General features: G+C 38.3%; 1 protein-coding gene across 1 annotated transcript; it reads right to left on the minus strand.

Moving 5' to 3' along the window:
• Window positions 1–799: 799 nt before the first annotated feature.
• On the minus strand, window positions 800–13,843 carry LOC130929465 (oxygen-regulated protein 1). The gene is made up of 4 exons (XM_057856607.1): window positions 13,707–13,843; window positions 10,391–11,068; window positions 7,326–7,485; window positions 800–6,962 (listed from the first exon to the last, which is right to left on the minus strand). The coding sequence occupies exons 2-4, from the start codon at window positions 11,057–11,059 to the stop codon at window positions 1,843–1,845; spliced, it is 5,949 nt and encodes a 1,982-aa protein (XP_057712590.1). The 5' UTR covers window positions 11,060–11,068; window positions 13,707–13,843; the 3' UTR covers window positions 800–1,842.
• Between the last annotated feature and the right edge of the window lie 557 nt (window positions 13,844–14,400).

Raw genomic sequence — 14,400 nt, forward strand, 5'->3', positions numbered from 1 at the left:
ACAATGTCATAAGCATTAATGAATGCTTATAATAGAGGTCGGTTAGTGTCACCCAGAAAATTATCTCACTTTTGAATGGCCGTAAAAGATCTGAACTGGACATAAATGGAGTTAGTGAAATAATATGTCACACGACACATATTGATATCTGTCATAAGCATTCAGTAATGCCCATGATAGTGTCATGTCATAATTATGATGTTCTTATGACAGTCTTATGATGCCGCTGTCAAATAAAGTGTTACCTATTAACCCAAATAAATCAACAAATAAGCCGCACTGGACTATAAACCGCTGGATTCAAAATGAGGGGAAAAAGTAGCGGCTTATAGTCCGAAAATTAGGGGTACATATGGCGGCCGCTAATTTGCTGACTGACTAGCATCATGGTTCGCAATATTTACGTAAAACAAATGCTAACTGCACGTTTTTTTGTTTTTTTTTTTGCTTTTAACCAAGAATCGAGACTGTTTTACGTCCATAGCTATAAAGAATTCAGGGATTTAAGAATTCACTCACAAGAATTTCCAACGGAAAAACCACGTTGTTAACATATGGTAGCCGCTAATTTGCTGACTGACTAGCATCATAGTTCACAATATTTACGTAAAATAAATGCTAAATGCATTTTTTTTGTTGTTGCTTTTAACCAAGAATTGAGACTGTTTTGCGTATATAGCTATAAAGAATTCAGGGATTTAAGAATTTATTCACAAGGATTTTCAACGGAAAAAGGTCTTTGTTTGCATATGTCGGCCGCCAATTTGCTTACTGACTAGCATCATAGTTCGCAATATTTACGTAAAATAAATAGTAACTGCACGGATTGTTTTGCTTTTGACCAAGAATCGAGACTGTTTTACATCCATATCTACAGTATAAAGAATTCGGGGATTCAAGCATTTATTCACAAGAATTTTCAGTGGAAAAAGCTCTTTGTCTGTGTTTCCACTCGGTCAGCTTTGACGCAGGTAGGCTTTGACGCAGGTAGGCCCCCAATGAATCGGCCCCGCGCCCCGTGTACCGTCAATACATTATGAAATCTATGACTGTACTTTTCCTTTTAGTGAATTACACTTCTTTCACCCAGATCTGAGTGTTTTACTGATGTCTGTGTTTTTTTCTGAATTATGTTGGTGTTTTTTTCTTCATATTTGTATTTTGGCAGCACCGTGAAAGTGCATCCGCTCACAGTTCTAGAGAAAAAGAAAACAAATGGGTAGATGATTGTTTTTACTTCTTCATCTGGGTTAAATATAGATGTAGATTGTACAGTTAAACTTTGTGAAAGTCATATTTGATCAGAGATGCTGAAGGCACAAACAATAGTGGTTAAATCCTTTTATTTCATTCCAATATGGAACAAAAATACAGTCTGTTCAAATGAAAAAAATATCAGGGTGTACAGACAGGAAAAAATGTTTGAATTTGTAGAGCTCTGTATTAAATTTGTTACAAATACTGTGTTAGAAACAACTGTTCACTATGTTGTGCATTGGTGAAAAAAGGCTGTACAAAAGTACAAAATTAGCAGACCATAAACCTCCTTGTTTGGCAGAAAAACAATTGCAAGAAAGTAAAGTATGAGGTATTTTCATTTATTTACTGTATGAGCTAGTTCTTAGTTGTTATAAAATCGTGCTACAAATTTGAGCACTTTCCCACCGAAGTTAGAAAAGACTCAAATGTTGGATGGTTGTAAAAGATTATCCTGAGTGATTATCGTCTTTCCTTTGTGGTCTCTGTTTTTGTTTACTTTTTATGCTTGAAAATTCATAGATTTTCAAAATCAGTTTAGATCTTACAGATCTGAATTTTTGTACCTCGTTTAAAGATGACCAGTCATAAAATTTGACAGAACTCTCCGCACCTCACATTCATTGTATCCGTCGACTCTCGTGACCACCTGCTATCTGAGTTCTCTCTTGATTCTGCACCACCTGAGGATTCTCCTACCTCGGGGTGCACTTTTCTGTCTGCAATTTTAAATTCCACTGAGGCAAAAGAAGAAAAACTCCCGTTTTTGTTACCCCGCATATTAGAAGTGTCGATCGCTGGTGACACCCTGACACCTTTCCCTTTCGTATGATGAGGGTCTTTGCTCCAGCTTCTGTCGCTAGCGTCATCCGGGAATGGATCGGAATCGCTTCCATGAGGCATCGTGAAGTAGCTGCATCTCGGGGGTTGAGGCTTAGCCAGATCTTCCAGTTCAGATGAGGATATGGCAGCAAGAGGAGTGTGCTGGCTTATCAGGTGAGTTAAGGACTCATCACTGGAGTTCCCCGTGCTTGTCGTGTCCAAATCCTTGTACATGCCCTCCGAGATTGGAGGTGAATTTCTTATCAGGTGGTTTTCTTTGAGCAACCATCGGCCTTGGTCAATCAATACACCATCACTAGTTTCTGGGTTGCTTTCCTCCGTAGGAGGTGGGTGATGGTCTACTTTTCTGCAGTTAGTCAGAACCTCCCTCAAAGATTTTGTAGGTGAATCACCAGAAGAGATATTTTCACTTTCAGATTGACTTTTGGATATTCGAGAGGTATTACACTCCGGATTAGTTTCTTTAGCTAAGTCTCCAGAGGTTTTCTCTTCACTACTCTCTGAAGAAATGTCTGCAGATTGTTGACTTTGATAGCCACCGCTCTCCAAACTATCTGGTCTGTAATCTGATAAATCTGAGGTGATCGGGCTCTGGAGGCATTTCGAACCATACGGGCAATCGCTCAAGCTGTCGTTGTCAAGGGTTTTCTTCATTTTTGTAATTTGAGCACGGTCTGACTCTATCCTAATGTTTCCTCGATCATCATATGTAAATATAAGCGAGGAAGACTGCAGTGCAGAATTCACAAAGTCTAGAAGCTCTTGTGATATTTCCGCAGGGTGGCTTATACTGTTTCTTTGCACCGGATGTTGTATTATTGCCTCATTTTCATGAGCTATGTCCTCCTCGAAGCGCTCATCAGACAAATTTTCCGGTAGGGTTTCAGTACTGTGTTTTGTGTTTGGCTGGTGTTCCTCACTAGATTCATTTTGTGGGCTTGTAACAGGGTCAGTTGCTAGAACTTCCACTTCTGAATTTGTTTCTTGTGAATGTCTCTCATTCAAGTCCTCGATGCAATCACCTTCAATCTCTGCTTTAGTTGACGTTTGATTTGGCTTCTCCTCTACAAAGTCTTCCATGGGACAGGTGTCCACATGATCTTCATCGATTTTCTCTGTTTGTTCTGTTGGATCTTTTTGTTCTATATCTGCAGTAAGTTCATGTACATTTCCATCACCATGCACCTTACCAGTGTTCTCCTCACTCAATACCTCTATTTCTTCTTCCATGTTTTCATCAATGTCCTCCGTTTCTCTTACTTCATCCTCACAATCATCCTCATTTTTGTCTACTTCGTCCTTATCGGTGGCATTTTCTAGACTTTCTACCTTTGAATTTTGTTCTAGGGAACATCTCGAGTTATCTTTATCCTCTGCTTCACTTGGCTTTTCTACATGGTCGACAGATTCTTCCACTGAACTAGTGTTTTTAGTGTTATCCTCATCTTTCTCCAGCTCCTCTGTCTGTTCGCTTATATCTACATGTTCGTCATCTGTAATATGTTCAGTTACCTTACCACAAGAATGACCTTTTTTGTTGTTGTCCTCGCTTAAAAACTCTGGGTTCAGTTCTTGAGAATATTGCAAATGTGCTCCACTTTTCTGTTTAGTTGGTGTCCCACCAGGCACTTTGTTTACTGATTCTTCCCCCGCACTATGTTCTTGATAATCGTCCTCGTTCTCTTCCAGCTTCTCTGGCCATTCTTTTACACCTACTTGTCCCTCGTCTATAGTAGGTTCAGTAAGGTTTACATTACTCTCCTTCTTGTTGTCTTTATCCAAGGCCTTTGTTTCTTCCTCAATGAAATGTTTCTCATCCTTTTCACAATTTGAATCGTCATTCTCCAAATCTTTCCCATCCCTCTCAACAGGGTCCTTCACAGATTTCGTCTCATTGTCAACATCCTCAGTTCTCTCATCAGCGATGGTCTCTACATCATTGTCTTCAATTTCCTCTACTACATCTGTGTCAAAACCTTTCACTACACTATCTTGTCTTGCTTCTTTGTGTTCTTTATTGATTGCTATGACACCTGGCTCTTCGACTACCTTGTCTGTTTGCTGATTTTCCTTGTTCTCCTCCATTACCTTGCAACGGTCCTCTACTTTCTCATGTTCTTGTCTTACTGCTTTCTCTTCAGTGTTTCTTTTTCTATACTCTTCATCCATCATTTCTTCAGATTCCTCCGTGTGACTATCTTCACCCTTTACATTTTTCACATGAACTTGGAGCTCCTCTTTGTCTATTTGTGATACTTCTTTGTCACAGTCCATTTCCTTAGCAGAGTCTTCTTCCCATGATGAGCCATTACCCTTATCATTTGGGTTTTCATTAATGGAAACATTGTCAAAGCTTTGTTTTATATCAGTGTCCTGAATAACTTGTTCCATATTTTCCGATTCTGGGGAGTTTATTTCAAGTTCAACATCAGTGCGGTCTTCTCTGAGAAACAGTAGAAATGCTGAGGAAATCTCTATTCTGAATTGGCCAGGCATATCCAGCTCGTTCATTAACTCGTCAGCTATTAATCCATGGAACCAAACTAAATCTTGTTTGTCCTGAAAATTAGGCATGGGTGATTGTGTTTCTAAATTATCCCTCAAAATTTGGAAATCTGTCCAGCTCTTCATGAACTTGTGTGATGCTCCACTGTGCAAATCAGTCAGACTTGCCCGTTGCTCGTCCAAGTCCTCAATGGCGGAAATATTCTGGAGGAACTTCATGAAGTTCATTGCCTCTGAAGTGTTGTCCGCTCCAGTGCATTTGTCCATGAGACCATCTCTTAAAACCATCACTGACAAGAATGAGAGGAAGACTTTACATGAGGAGCCAAACACTAGAGCTACCTGAGATGGGAAATCAACAGGACTGCTTGATTGGTCGGACGTCAGTCGCATTGACTGAATCGAGGAACAAATTTCCCGCACGACTGGTTTCATCTTTTCTTTGAGGCTTAAAATGTCGACTGTAGATGATGATGTTTTATTCGTTGACACATCAGCGAAGTTTGATAATACGCAGTTCTGCTGATGGGCAGGTTCAACCGTCGGTGTTGAATCATCTATATCTTTATTTTCTTGAAGCATGATAGGAACTGAGAGGCAAGAGGTCGAGGCCTTCAGAGCTCCGGAGGGAGTCTGACAATAATCTTCTGGATCAGTCTTTGTTTCAGTCTTATCCTCAGTTTCAGAATCACAACCGATTTGAAATAAAACCTTAGCTGATGGTTCTGGTGCATCTGAGGTGACCATATAAACCACCGGGTCTGGAATTACTTCCTCCAACCAGTTCTCAACATACTGATGAATTTCAGCGGGGGATCGGTGGAGTGAAAGCTTTGAAACACTGTGTTTAGCCAACTCTGAGGATGACAGTTTGTTGTCAGTTATCGATATGGACTTGCTGCCTATCTTACTTTTTGACGATTTCTTTAGTTTTAAAAGATCTGAGACATTTTTCTTCATGGAAGGCCTTACAAATGGGGTATTTACATTGTGGCCATTGTAGTTAGCAACTATTTTATTCATGTTTCTGACTAATGTTTGTGATTCCTTTCCGTGTCTACTTGACATGTTTTTATGCATTTTTTCAACTAGCTTTGGGTTTGGACCACTTTCATTTGAACTGAGACTCTTTTTTCCATTATAATCAGTGTTATTAAGTTTTTCTACTGTTGAGCGGTTATGTTTTTTATCAATTAGCCTTGAATGTGGTGTTTTTTTAGTCCCTGTTTTTTTCTCAAGATGAGTTGAAGAGTTTTTTTCCAATGTAACTACATTCTTAGACTCTAAAGATGGACTGTTTATGACCTGGTGTGTTTGGGGAACTGGCTCTGATGACAATGACAACATCTCCTCTTTCTGTCTTTGGATTGAGTCAGCAGTCGGCTGCTGCAAGCTAAAGTCAATGTCATCGCTGGATAAACTAAGTTCTGAGGCTGTGGACTGGTGGCTTTGTGGCACTGGAGAACTATTCAAAGGTGTGCCATCTACACCTTTATTAGCTAAGTAATTGTTGTAACAGCCATGACTCTCATAGATACGCATAACAGTCTCTCGGATCTCAATCCCATCATTTTCTATTTTGAGGACTTCAGCTACTCCTGATGACTTTATAAGCGAGGTATTGTTGCCTTCTGGAACCGTCTTCCGAGGTTTTGAGACTCGTTGGCTACTGTTGCTGTGTCTGACCCTGCAGTATCCCTCCATTGTCTCTCCTTCAGTCATCCTCTCCAAATATGAATAATGGCCCACAGTGCTCTCTTGGACCTCAGACTCTGTCAGCATCTTTATACTCTCAACAGACTCCTCCTTCTTCACACGACGAAGACCTGGAGTAGGCACGCGTCTGATTTTGTTTTTTGCTTCCCTCATGTTGTTAAAGCTGACCATCCCTCCAATTGTGCGAGGCTGGTTTTGATCTTTTGCTTCATCATTGCATATGTCTGAGGGTCCTTTGGCAACGTAAGTGTTCGAGTCAGGTGAGATCTTACCTGACTCGGTACCTGAGGCACAAATTGACCTCATTCTAAGGCTAGAACGGCTAACCGTAGTGGTCCAGTGGAGCATCTCCTCTTCTTTAATGGTGAGACGCACTTTCATCTCGACGGTCATGCTGCCGTCTTGGTTCACCCGGAAGGATTTCTCGATGTCGTCGTCCTGAGGTAAGATATACGCATTACGTTGGTGAGCTGCTGTCATAGATCCATGTGTTTCCAAGCAAGTCGGGTTGAATTCGAGAGATCTTTCAGGATTGTTTGCACTTCCCCTCCGAGACTTGTTTATCTGGTTGATGATGTACTGCTCAGATGACAGAGAAAAATTCCTGGAGCCTTTTCTGCTGGAATTGGATTTGTGGTTGTCTTTTGGAAAGAACAAAATAAAAATAGTTATTACTCAGGTGTTGAGGTCAATTATATGAAGTTCTATTCTATTTAAGCCTAGTGATTGCTGTTGCCTCAGTTGGACTGTCAACTCCGGGAGTCCCGTTTATGTTCATCGCACATGGGCCCTGTTCACTTTTGTTCCGCCACTTCTTTAAAGTGTGCGTAATTGAAATAACAACCATCGCCAAACTAATTTGAGTAAAGTAAACTGAAGATTTGTTGGGATTACTATAAGCCTTGAAACAATCAATTGTAGACCAATTCTAAGCCAATGGATTTTTTAACCTTTGCTTCCATTGAACCTTAGATTTTTTTAACAACCAACATGCCAATACTTACGTTGTTGAAGCTGCAGCATGGAGGGTTGCCCTGTTTCCATAAACATTGCTTGGACTGTTTGGCTTGTCCTGTGGAAATTGTGGTTGTTGAGCCTGAACGGCTCATTGCCCGCTGCCACTAAGAATCCAGAGCACAAGATCAGGGCAGCGAGACCCCCAATCTGCAAAAAAAGGAAACATATTTTACAACACTGACTGCCTGTTATGGCAACTCAACGATCAATTACCGTATTGGCCCAAATATAAGATGGCCCTGATTATAAGACGACCCCCTCTTTTTCAAGACTCAAGTTTGAAAAAAGATTTTTTGAACACCAAATTAATTTTTATACAGAAAATAATTACAATACATCCGAAACAAATGATTATAACAATATATTTGAGGGAAAAAGCATGTTATTTTGTCTCATTCAAATCTTAATATCTGAACATTTAAATATGTAAACTATAGTGCAGTCACATTCGTAAATGAACGGCTTCTGGTTTTTGAAATGTAAATAAAATAGGGTTGTCAAAATTATCGCGTTAACAGGCGGTAATTATTTTTTTAAATTAATCACGTTAAAATTAGGGCTGTCAAAATTATCGCGTTAATGGGCGTTAATTTTTTTAAATTAATCACGTTAAAATATTTGACGCAATTAACGCACTCCCCCGCTCAGACAGATTTAAATGACAGTACAGTGAACTGCTGATTTTATAGGCTTCAGCACTCATGAGCATTGTGTAAGTAATTATTGAAATCAACAATGGCAGGCTACTAGTTTATTTTTTGATTGAAAATTTTACAAATTTTATTAAAACGAAAACATTAAGAGGGGTTTTAATATAAAATTTCTATAACTTGTACTAACATTTTTCTTTTAAGAACTACAAGTCTTTCTATCCATGGATCGCTTTAACAGAATGTTAATAATGTTAATGCCATCTTGTTGATTTATTGTTATAATAAACAAATAGTCCTTATGTACTGTATTTTGAATGTATATATCCATCTTGTGTCTTATCTTTCCATTCCAACAATAATTTAAAGAAAAATATGGCATATTTTATAGATGGTTTGAATTGCGATTAATTGCGATTAATTACGATTAAATAATTTTTAAGCTGTAATTAACTCGACTAAAAATTTTAATCATTTGAAAGCCCTAGTTAAAATATTTGACGCAATTAACGCACATGCCCCGCTCAAACAGATTAAAATGACAGAACAGTGCAAAGTCCACTTGTTACTTGTGTTTTTTGGAGTTTTATCGCCCTCTGCTGGCGCATGGGTGCGACTGATTTTATGGGCTGCAGCACCCATGAGCATTGTGTAATTATTGACATCAACAATGGCAGGCTACTAGTTGTTTTTTTTTTTTTTTGAAAATTTTACAAATTTTATTAAAACGAAAACATTAAGAGGGGTTTTAATATAAAATTTCTATAACTTGTACTAAAATTTATCTTTTAAGAACTGCAAGTCTTTCTATCCATGGATTGCTTTAAAAGAATGTTAATAATGTTAATGCCATCTTGTTGATTTATTGTTACAACAACAAATACAGTACTTATGTACCGTATGTTGAATGTATATATCCATTTTGTGTCTTATCTTTCCATTCCAAAAAAATATGGCATATTTTATAGATGGCTTGAATTGCGATTAATTACGATTAATTAATTTTTAAGCTGTAATTAACTCGATTAAAAATTTTAATCGTTTGACAGCCCTAAAATAAACCAATCTATTGTGATAAAACAACAAAATTGCAATAACTGTATTAACCATCAAAGCATTGCACCATCAAAGCATTGCAATAAAATAATGCAAACTGGTTAAACTTGAGAGTAGCTGAGATCTGTCATGACAGAACATCGCTTCAATGATATCTGGCACCATCTAGCGTCGTGAATGGGTATAATGCCTAGACCGCGAATATGAGACGACCCCCTCTTTTTCAGTCTTATTTCAATGCAAAAAACACTGTCTTATATTCGGGCCAAAACGGTTTTTGTTTGTCAATGTATAAACCAAAAATGGCAGCTTGCTTTGATTTAGTGTTACGATACTGAATTTCCTGGTAATTGTTGAAAGCAGTGTTTGACATCACTAGAATACAGTACTTTAAAGGGAACCACGGACAGAAAGACTTGTAGTTCTTAAAAGATGAATGTTGTCTTTTTTTTTTTTTTAATAAAATTTTTAAAAATTAGTTTAACTAGTAGGGCGCCGGTGTTGTTGACGACACAATGCACTTTGGGCGGTGCCGTCACTGGGCAGCGCTGCCGTACTTCCACAGTGTCACTCGTTAGCTACATAAACATGTCGTCGGTTCTGCCCTTCCAATTTGAACCCGAGCGGAAAAACAAGGCAGTTATGCAACTAACAACAAAGGGACATACAAACTGTTAAATGGCAGAAAGTCATTATCTCGGCAAGCCGCCTATGATCGGTTTACAGACACTGCTGATGAGTTGGAATTGGATGCAGGTACGACATTGAGAGTCATCCCACATCTCTGTAACACAATAATCTGACCAGCAGCAGAATGTGATAAAATCATGCCAGTCGTCATAGTAGCATCGCTTGTTAGCTAGCACAGCTATTCAACCGCGCCAGTGTGCATTGCGCACGTAATTCATGGTGCCCTCCGTAGGTCAAAACATGTACTAAAAAATATAGATCATGTGTTTCTAAGAACATATTTTGGTAAAAGAAAACAATTGTGGCTTATTAGAGCCTACAAATATTTAAGTTCGTGGATCCCTTTATGAAAAAAGTTGTGAATTTAGCCATCAAAATGTTGCTGGCTTTGTTCCTCTTCTTCTTTTTGTTGTTGAGGACACAAACTTTTTTGTGGACTGATCATAATGAAATTTGTTACGTATATTTTAGGGATGTTTATGAATTGTTTTGTCTTGCAGCTGGTAATTAATGGTTACGTGATCTTCGGGTTCGCTTATCACGTCTCCTCACTGATAATACTTTTACTTAGCCGGGTGGTCATAGTTCGTTTGATTTTGTTTACTTTTGGATGGATATCTTTTCCCTCTTTGACTATAAATTACTCAAGTACTTACTCTTCGGCCATCGATAGAGTAGAGTTTGAGCACCGGAAATTGCAGAATCTGCGAGAGGTAGTCTAGTAAAGCGTCATATGTGGGCGCTGTCCTTTTCTGCAACACAATCGTGCGTCTCACAGTGGGATCCTTGTTCTTGATGACCACTAGTCTCCTCGGTGTCCTGACTGCAACACGCTCCTGAACCTTTGCCGGCCTGTCGCCGGTGTCATCCCCCTTAACGAAGGACCCCAATTGGAGTCCCTGACGCCGCCGACGACCGGCGCTTAAGGCTCTGGCAGTTTTCCAGGGAACCTGCCGCCGGTTGACCTCCTCCAAGTTGAGCGGCTTCACCCGCCTCTGGTCAGAGCACAGGTAGGACCCCCCATCCTGTAAATCATCCAATCCCTTCACCATGTGGATCCCTCGGGGTGTGGTGATGGTCCGTACGCCAAATGGCAATGGCACTTTTTTGGAAAGGGCATCTAGGAGTGCGTCAAATGTCTTGAAGGTGCGCGGGCTGATAACCAAACGGTGCCCACCAAACGTATAATCACCACTCTTGTAGAAGCACAGACGTTTAGGCACTGAAGGGTCGGCCACCAGCTGTACCGGTCGGGGGGGTATTTTAGGCCCACTGGCTGGGGAATGTGCCTGGGTAGGCTTCTCCTGGTTGGGTGTGTTGCTCATGCTAAGTGGCTAGAAGACACAAAGATGTCAACTTTTGTTGAAATGTTCTGTATAATGCATGCAAATATTATATATTCATCCTAGAAACATTAAAAAGGAAAATCTGTCACGTCACTGAATAATATCATACAGCATGATGCAAACTGCACAGCCACACAGTTCAGTATTTGATCTCAGCTTTGCTTTCTTGTGGAGTTTGCATTTTCTCTCTGTGCTTCGGGAGTTTTCTTTAGCTACATATGGATCACTTGCATTGGGTTCACTTAAATCTTTCACTTAAAGGTTTTATTTTGTCTGTTATTTTTTAATAAAAGCTTTATCTTTACATGGAAAAGAAGTATTGTCAAACTAGTATCATAAACTTACAAAAGTAATACAGTGATCCGTCGCTACTTCGCGCTTCAAACTTGGGGCCCTGAGTCCATCGCAGATTTTTTTTTTTTTTTCCGATGAAAAAAAAATAAATAAATAAATGAATACAAATAAGCAGCCCGATCTGATCACGTAGTCTCACTCTCCCTCCTCCTTAATTTAAAAACTTAACTTCTGTTCACACATATTTTATGTGCAATACTTATTTACGTGCAATATTAATCTGCAATATTCAATGCCTCCACCGTCAACTGCTGCTACTTCACTTTAATTATTTGCCCTGCCTGAACATAGGACTACCTCATACGTATTATATTTATTTAGATTTGATACTTTTATTCTTGCAAGCTAATTTCGAGATTTTTACTTGTGCAATATTCAATGCCTTTACTGTCAACTTCTGCTACTTCACTTCAATTATTTGCACTACCTGAACATAGGACTACCTCATACATATTTTATATTTATTTAGATTTTATACTTTTATTCTTGCAAGCCACTTTCGAGATTTTTTACTTGTCCTGCACTGTAAAGGGAGATGCTCCACAATTTCATTGTACAACCGTATAATGACAATAAAGGCCTATTCTATTGTATTTCTATTTTAATTCTATTCTTATTAAGGTGAACAATGATTGACAGAGATACTTGGAAACTGAAACGTCAAAGACCCGCATGCGTCAATCATCGTTTAGCTTGTGAAACAGTTGCTGTGGCAACTCATTGTGTGTAAGTTTTCAGCTTGAGCGGATTTGAGTGGACTCAATCAATAAGGCGTTTAATAAAGACGAGCATTTTTCTACTTTATTCTTGTGTAAAAACAATTCGCTGGGACAGTAACATGTTTAAAACTTATAATTATTACATTTGAAGTGCTTAAGAACCATTTATTAAAATATATACAGTACATATACGTAAAAGTTTTTTAAATTATACTTTGGGGAAAAAAAAGTGAAAAAAAAAGTGTCATATGTATCTTTTGATGCTAAATCTGAATAAATAAATTAATCAAACACACACACACATACACACACAAAAAAAAGTGGGAGGCGGGGCGCTAACTCACGGTTTTTCCAATTATCGTAGCGGGTTCTGATCCCCATTAACCACGAAAAATGAGGGATCACTGTATTACTCATATTTTTCCAAAGGGATGAAACTTATAAATGAACAAGTAAATCACAACAAAACTATTACTGCTTTAATTTGCTTCCGGAGCTACTTTTCTGATTGACAATGCAGATGAAAAGGACAGTGTTTTTAAAAATATTTTTTTAATCACATTTTTTCTGTAATGTTATACAATGTTATTGTAGAAATTATGCTTTTACTACCTAAGTATAAAACTATTGGAAACATCGGAACTTCCTCTAATAATGTACTTTTAGTTTTAAAAGTAAATTGTTAGTGGCAAAAAACTGACAGCAGATGGTTTTGTTTTCATTCTAAAGCAAAAAAAAAAAAAAGACTATCAATCAACTATCAATGTTTGTAATTCCTACTCAGCCAGCCTCAAGAAGAGTCAATCAAATTACAATATCTGGGTACTCAAATTTTAATCAGCAATATAAAATTGTCTGGAATAGCCACCAGACAATTTAAGGTGCACAGAAAAATCTGCCATTTACTCTCTTAAATGAGGAATATTAGGACTAGAGTCTTCAATCAAGCTAATATTTTGTATTGTGTTGATGTTTTTACAACATGGTGAGAAGTCATTATATTTGGAGGAAACCCACCAAGCACAGGGAGTCAAGTTTGTGCCCACTGCCATTAGACTTTATAACAGCATAGGTCCGTGCTCACGATTAAATGTACATTAAGTATAAGAACAAGGACAGGTACTCTCTTTTTTGTATGTTTAGTGCCGATCAGGAGTCATGTTAGATTCCATTTGTACTTTAGTCATATGTACTGTAGTTCTTATAGTTTGTCTATATGTATATTCATTGATTGTACACAGTCTGACCTGCTGCAATGCCTGAATTTCCCCTATGAGGGATTAATAAAGTCTTATCTTAAAAATATCACCTAAAAACTGCTTATGGGGCAAAAATCTAAAAACATACATCTGTATATACGCATCCAAAGAACAGGATTGCATACATTGAAACGCTCACCGCATCCACTACCTTGACCTACACAACAAGCCTCAACAGAAACTAGCAACCATTATTTTTAACATAAGCAGGCCTTCAGGTACTGCTGGAAATCTGCATACATGACCTAGAGTCAAAAATACATTTATTTTGCCTTAGAAATTAATTGATCTTACCTTATTTCTCACATTGCAGTCACTTTAAAAGTATGTGTATGGCTGCTTGTCCGAGTTAAAGCCTCTCAGCCCTGTGTGTGTCTGTGTGTGTGTGAGGGCTATTTTAGATCTGGCAGCACTGCAGCCAATTTGCCTAATCTTTGCTTGGCAATTCAATGTAAGGCTTTACACACAAATGATATGGTAAAGTTGTATTGAATTGCCAATCATGTAAACTTGGAGGAGGAGGGGAACGATTTAAGATTTATGTAGCTATAAAAATAGAAAGAAAGAAATGATCCGTCTCATTGGCCACAAAAATGTGTAGAAGGTTGATATGGTTAATTTGCCGTGTAAATAGTATCCTGTGGTCAAACAATGTTGTAAAGAATCATCTCCCTTTCTAGAGATAGAGGTGGTTTGGATGGTTACTATTGACAAATAGGCTGCATAATCAGATTGGAGACTTGTTGTTCCTAATAGGGATTAGCTGTAAGAGTTTGTGCGTGAACATCAGTCAGAAAAAAAGGTACTGCGTGGCCTGAAAACAGGTGATGAATGGGTCCTCGATTTTATTTCATTTACAAGCAATATTCAGTTCGCCATTGGAAAAAAAAAAAAAAAAAAAAAGAACTCCCTGCCGAAGCTCAAAATACTTACCAGTAATTGATTGATTTATTTATTTTTTTACAGTATATTAAATTCTATGCTATAT

Source organism: Corythoichthys intestinalis, chromosome 14, assembly GCF_030265065.1.
Source record: "Corythoichthys intestinalis isolate RoL2023-P3 chromosome 14, ASM3026506v1, whole genome shotgun sequence".
Lineage (NCBI taxonomy): Eukaryota > Metazoa > Chordata > Actinopteri > Syngnathiformes > Syngnathidae > Corythoichthys > Corythoichthys intestinalis.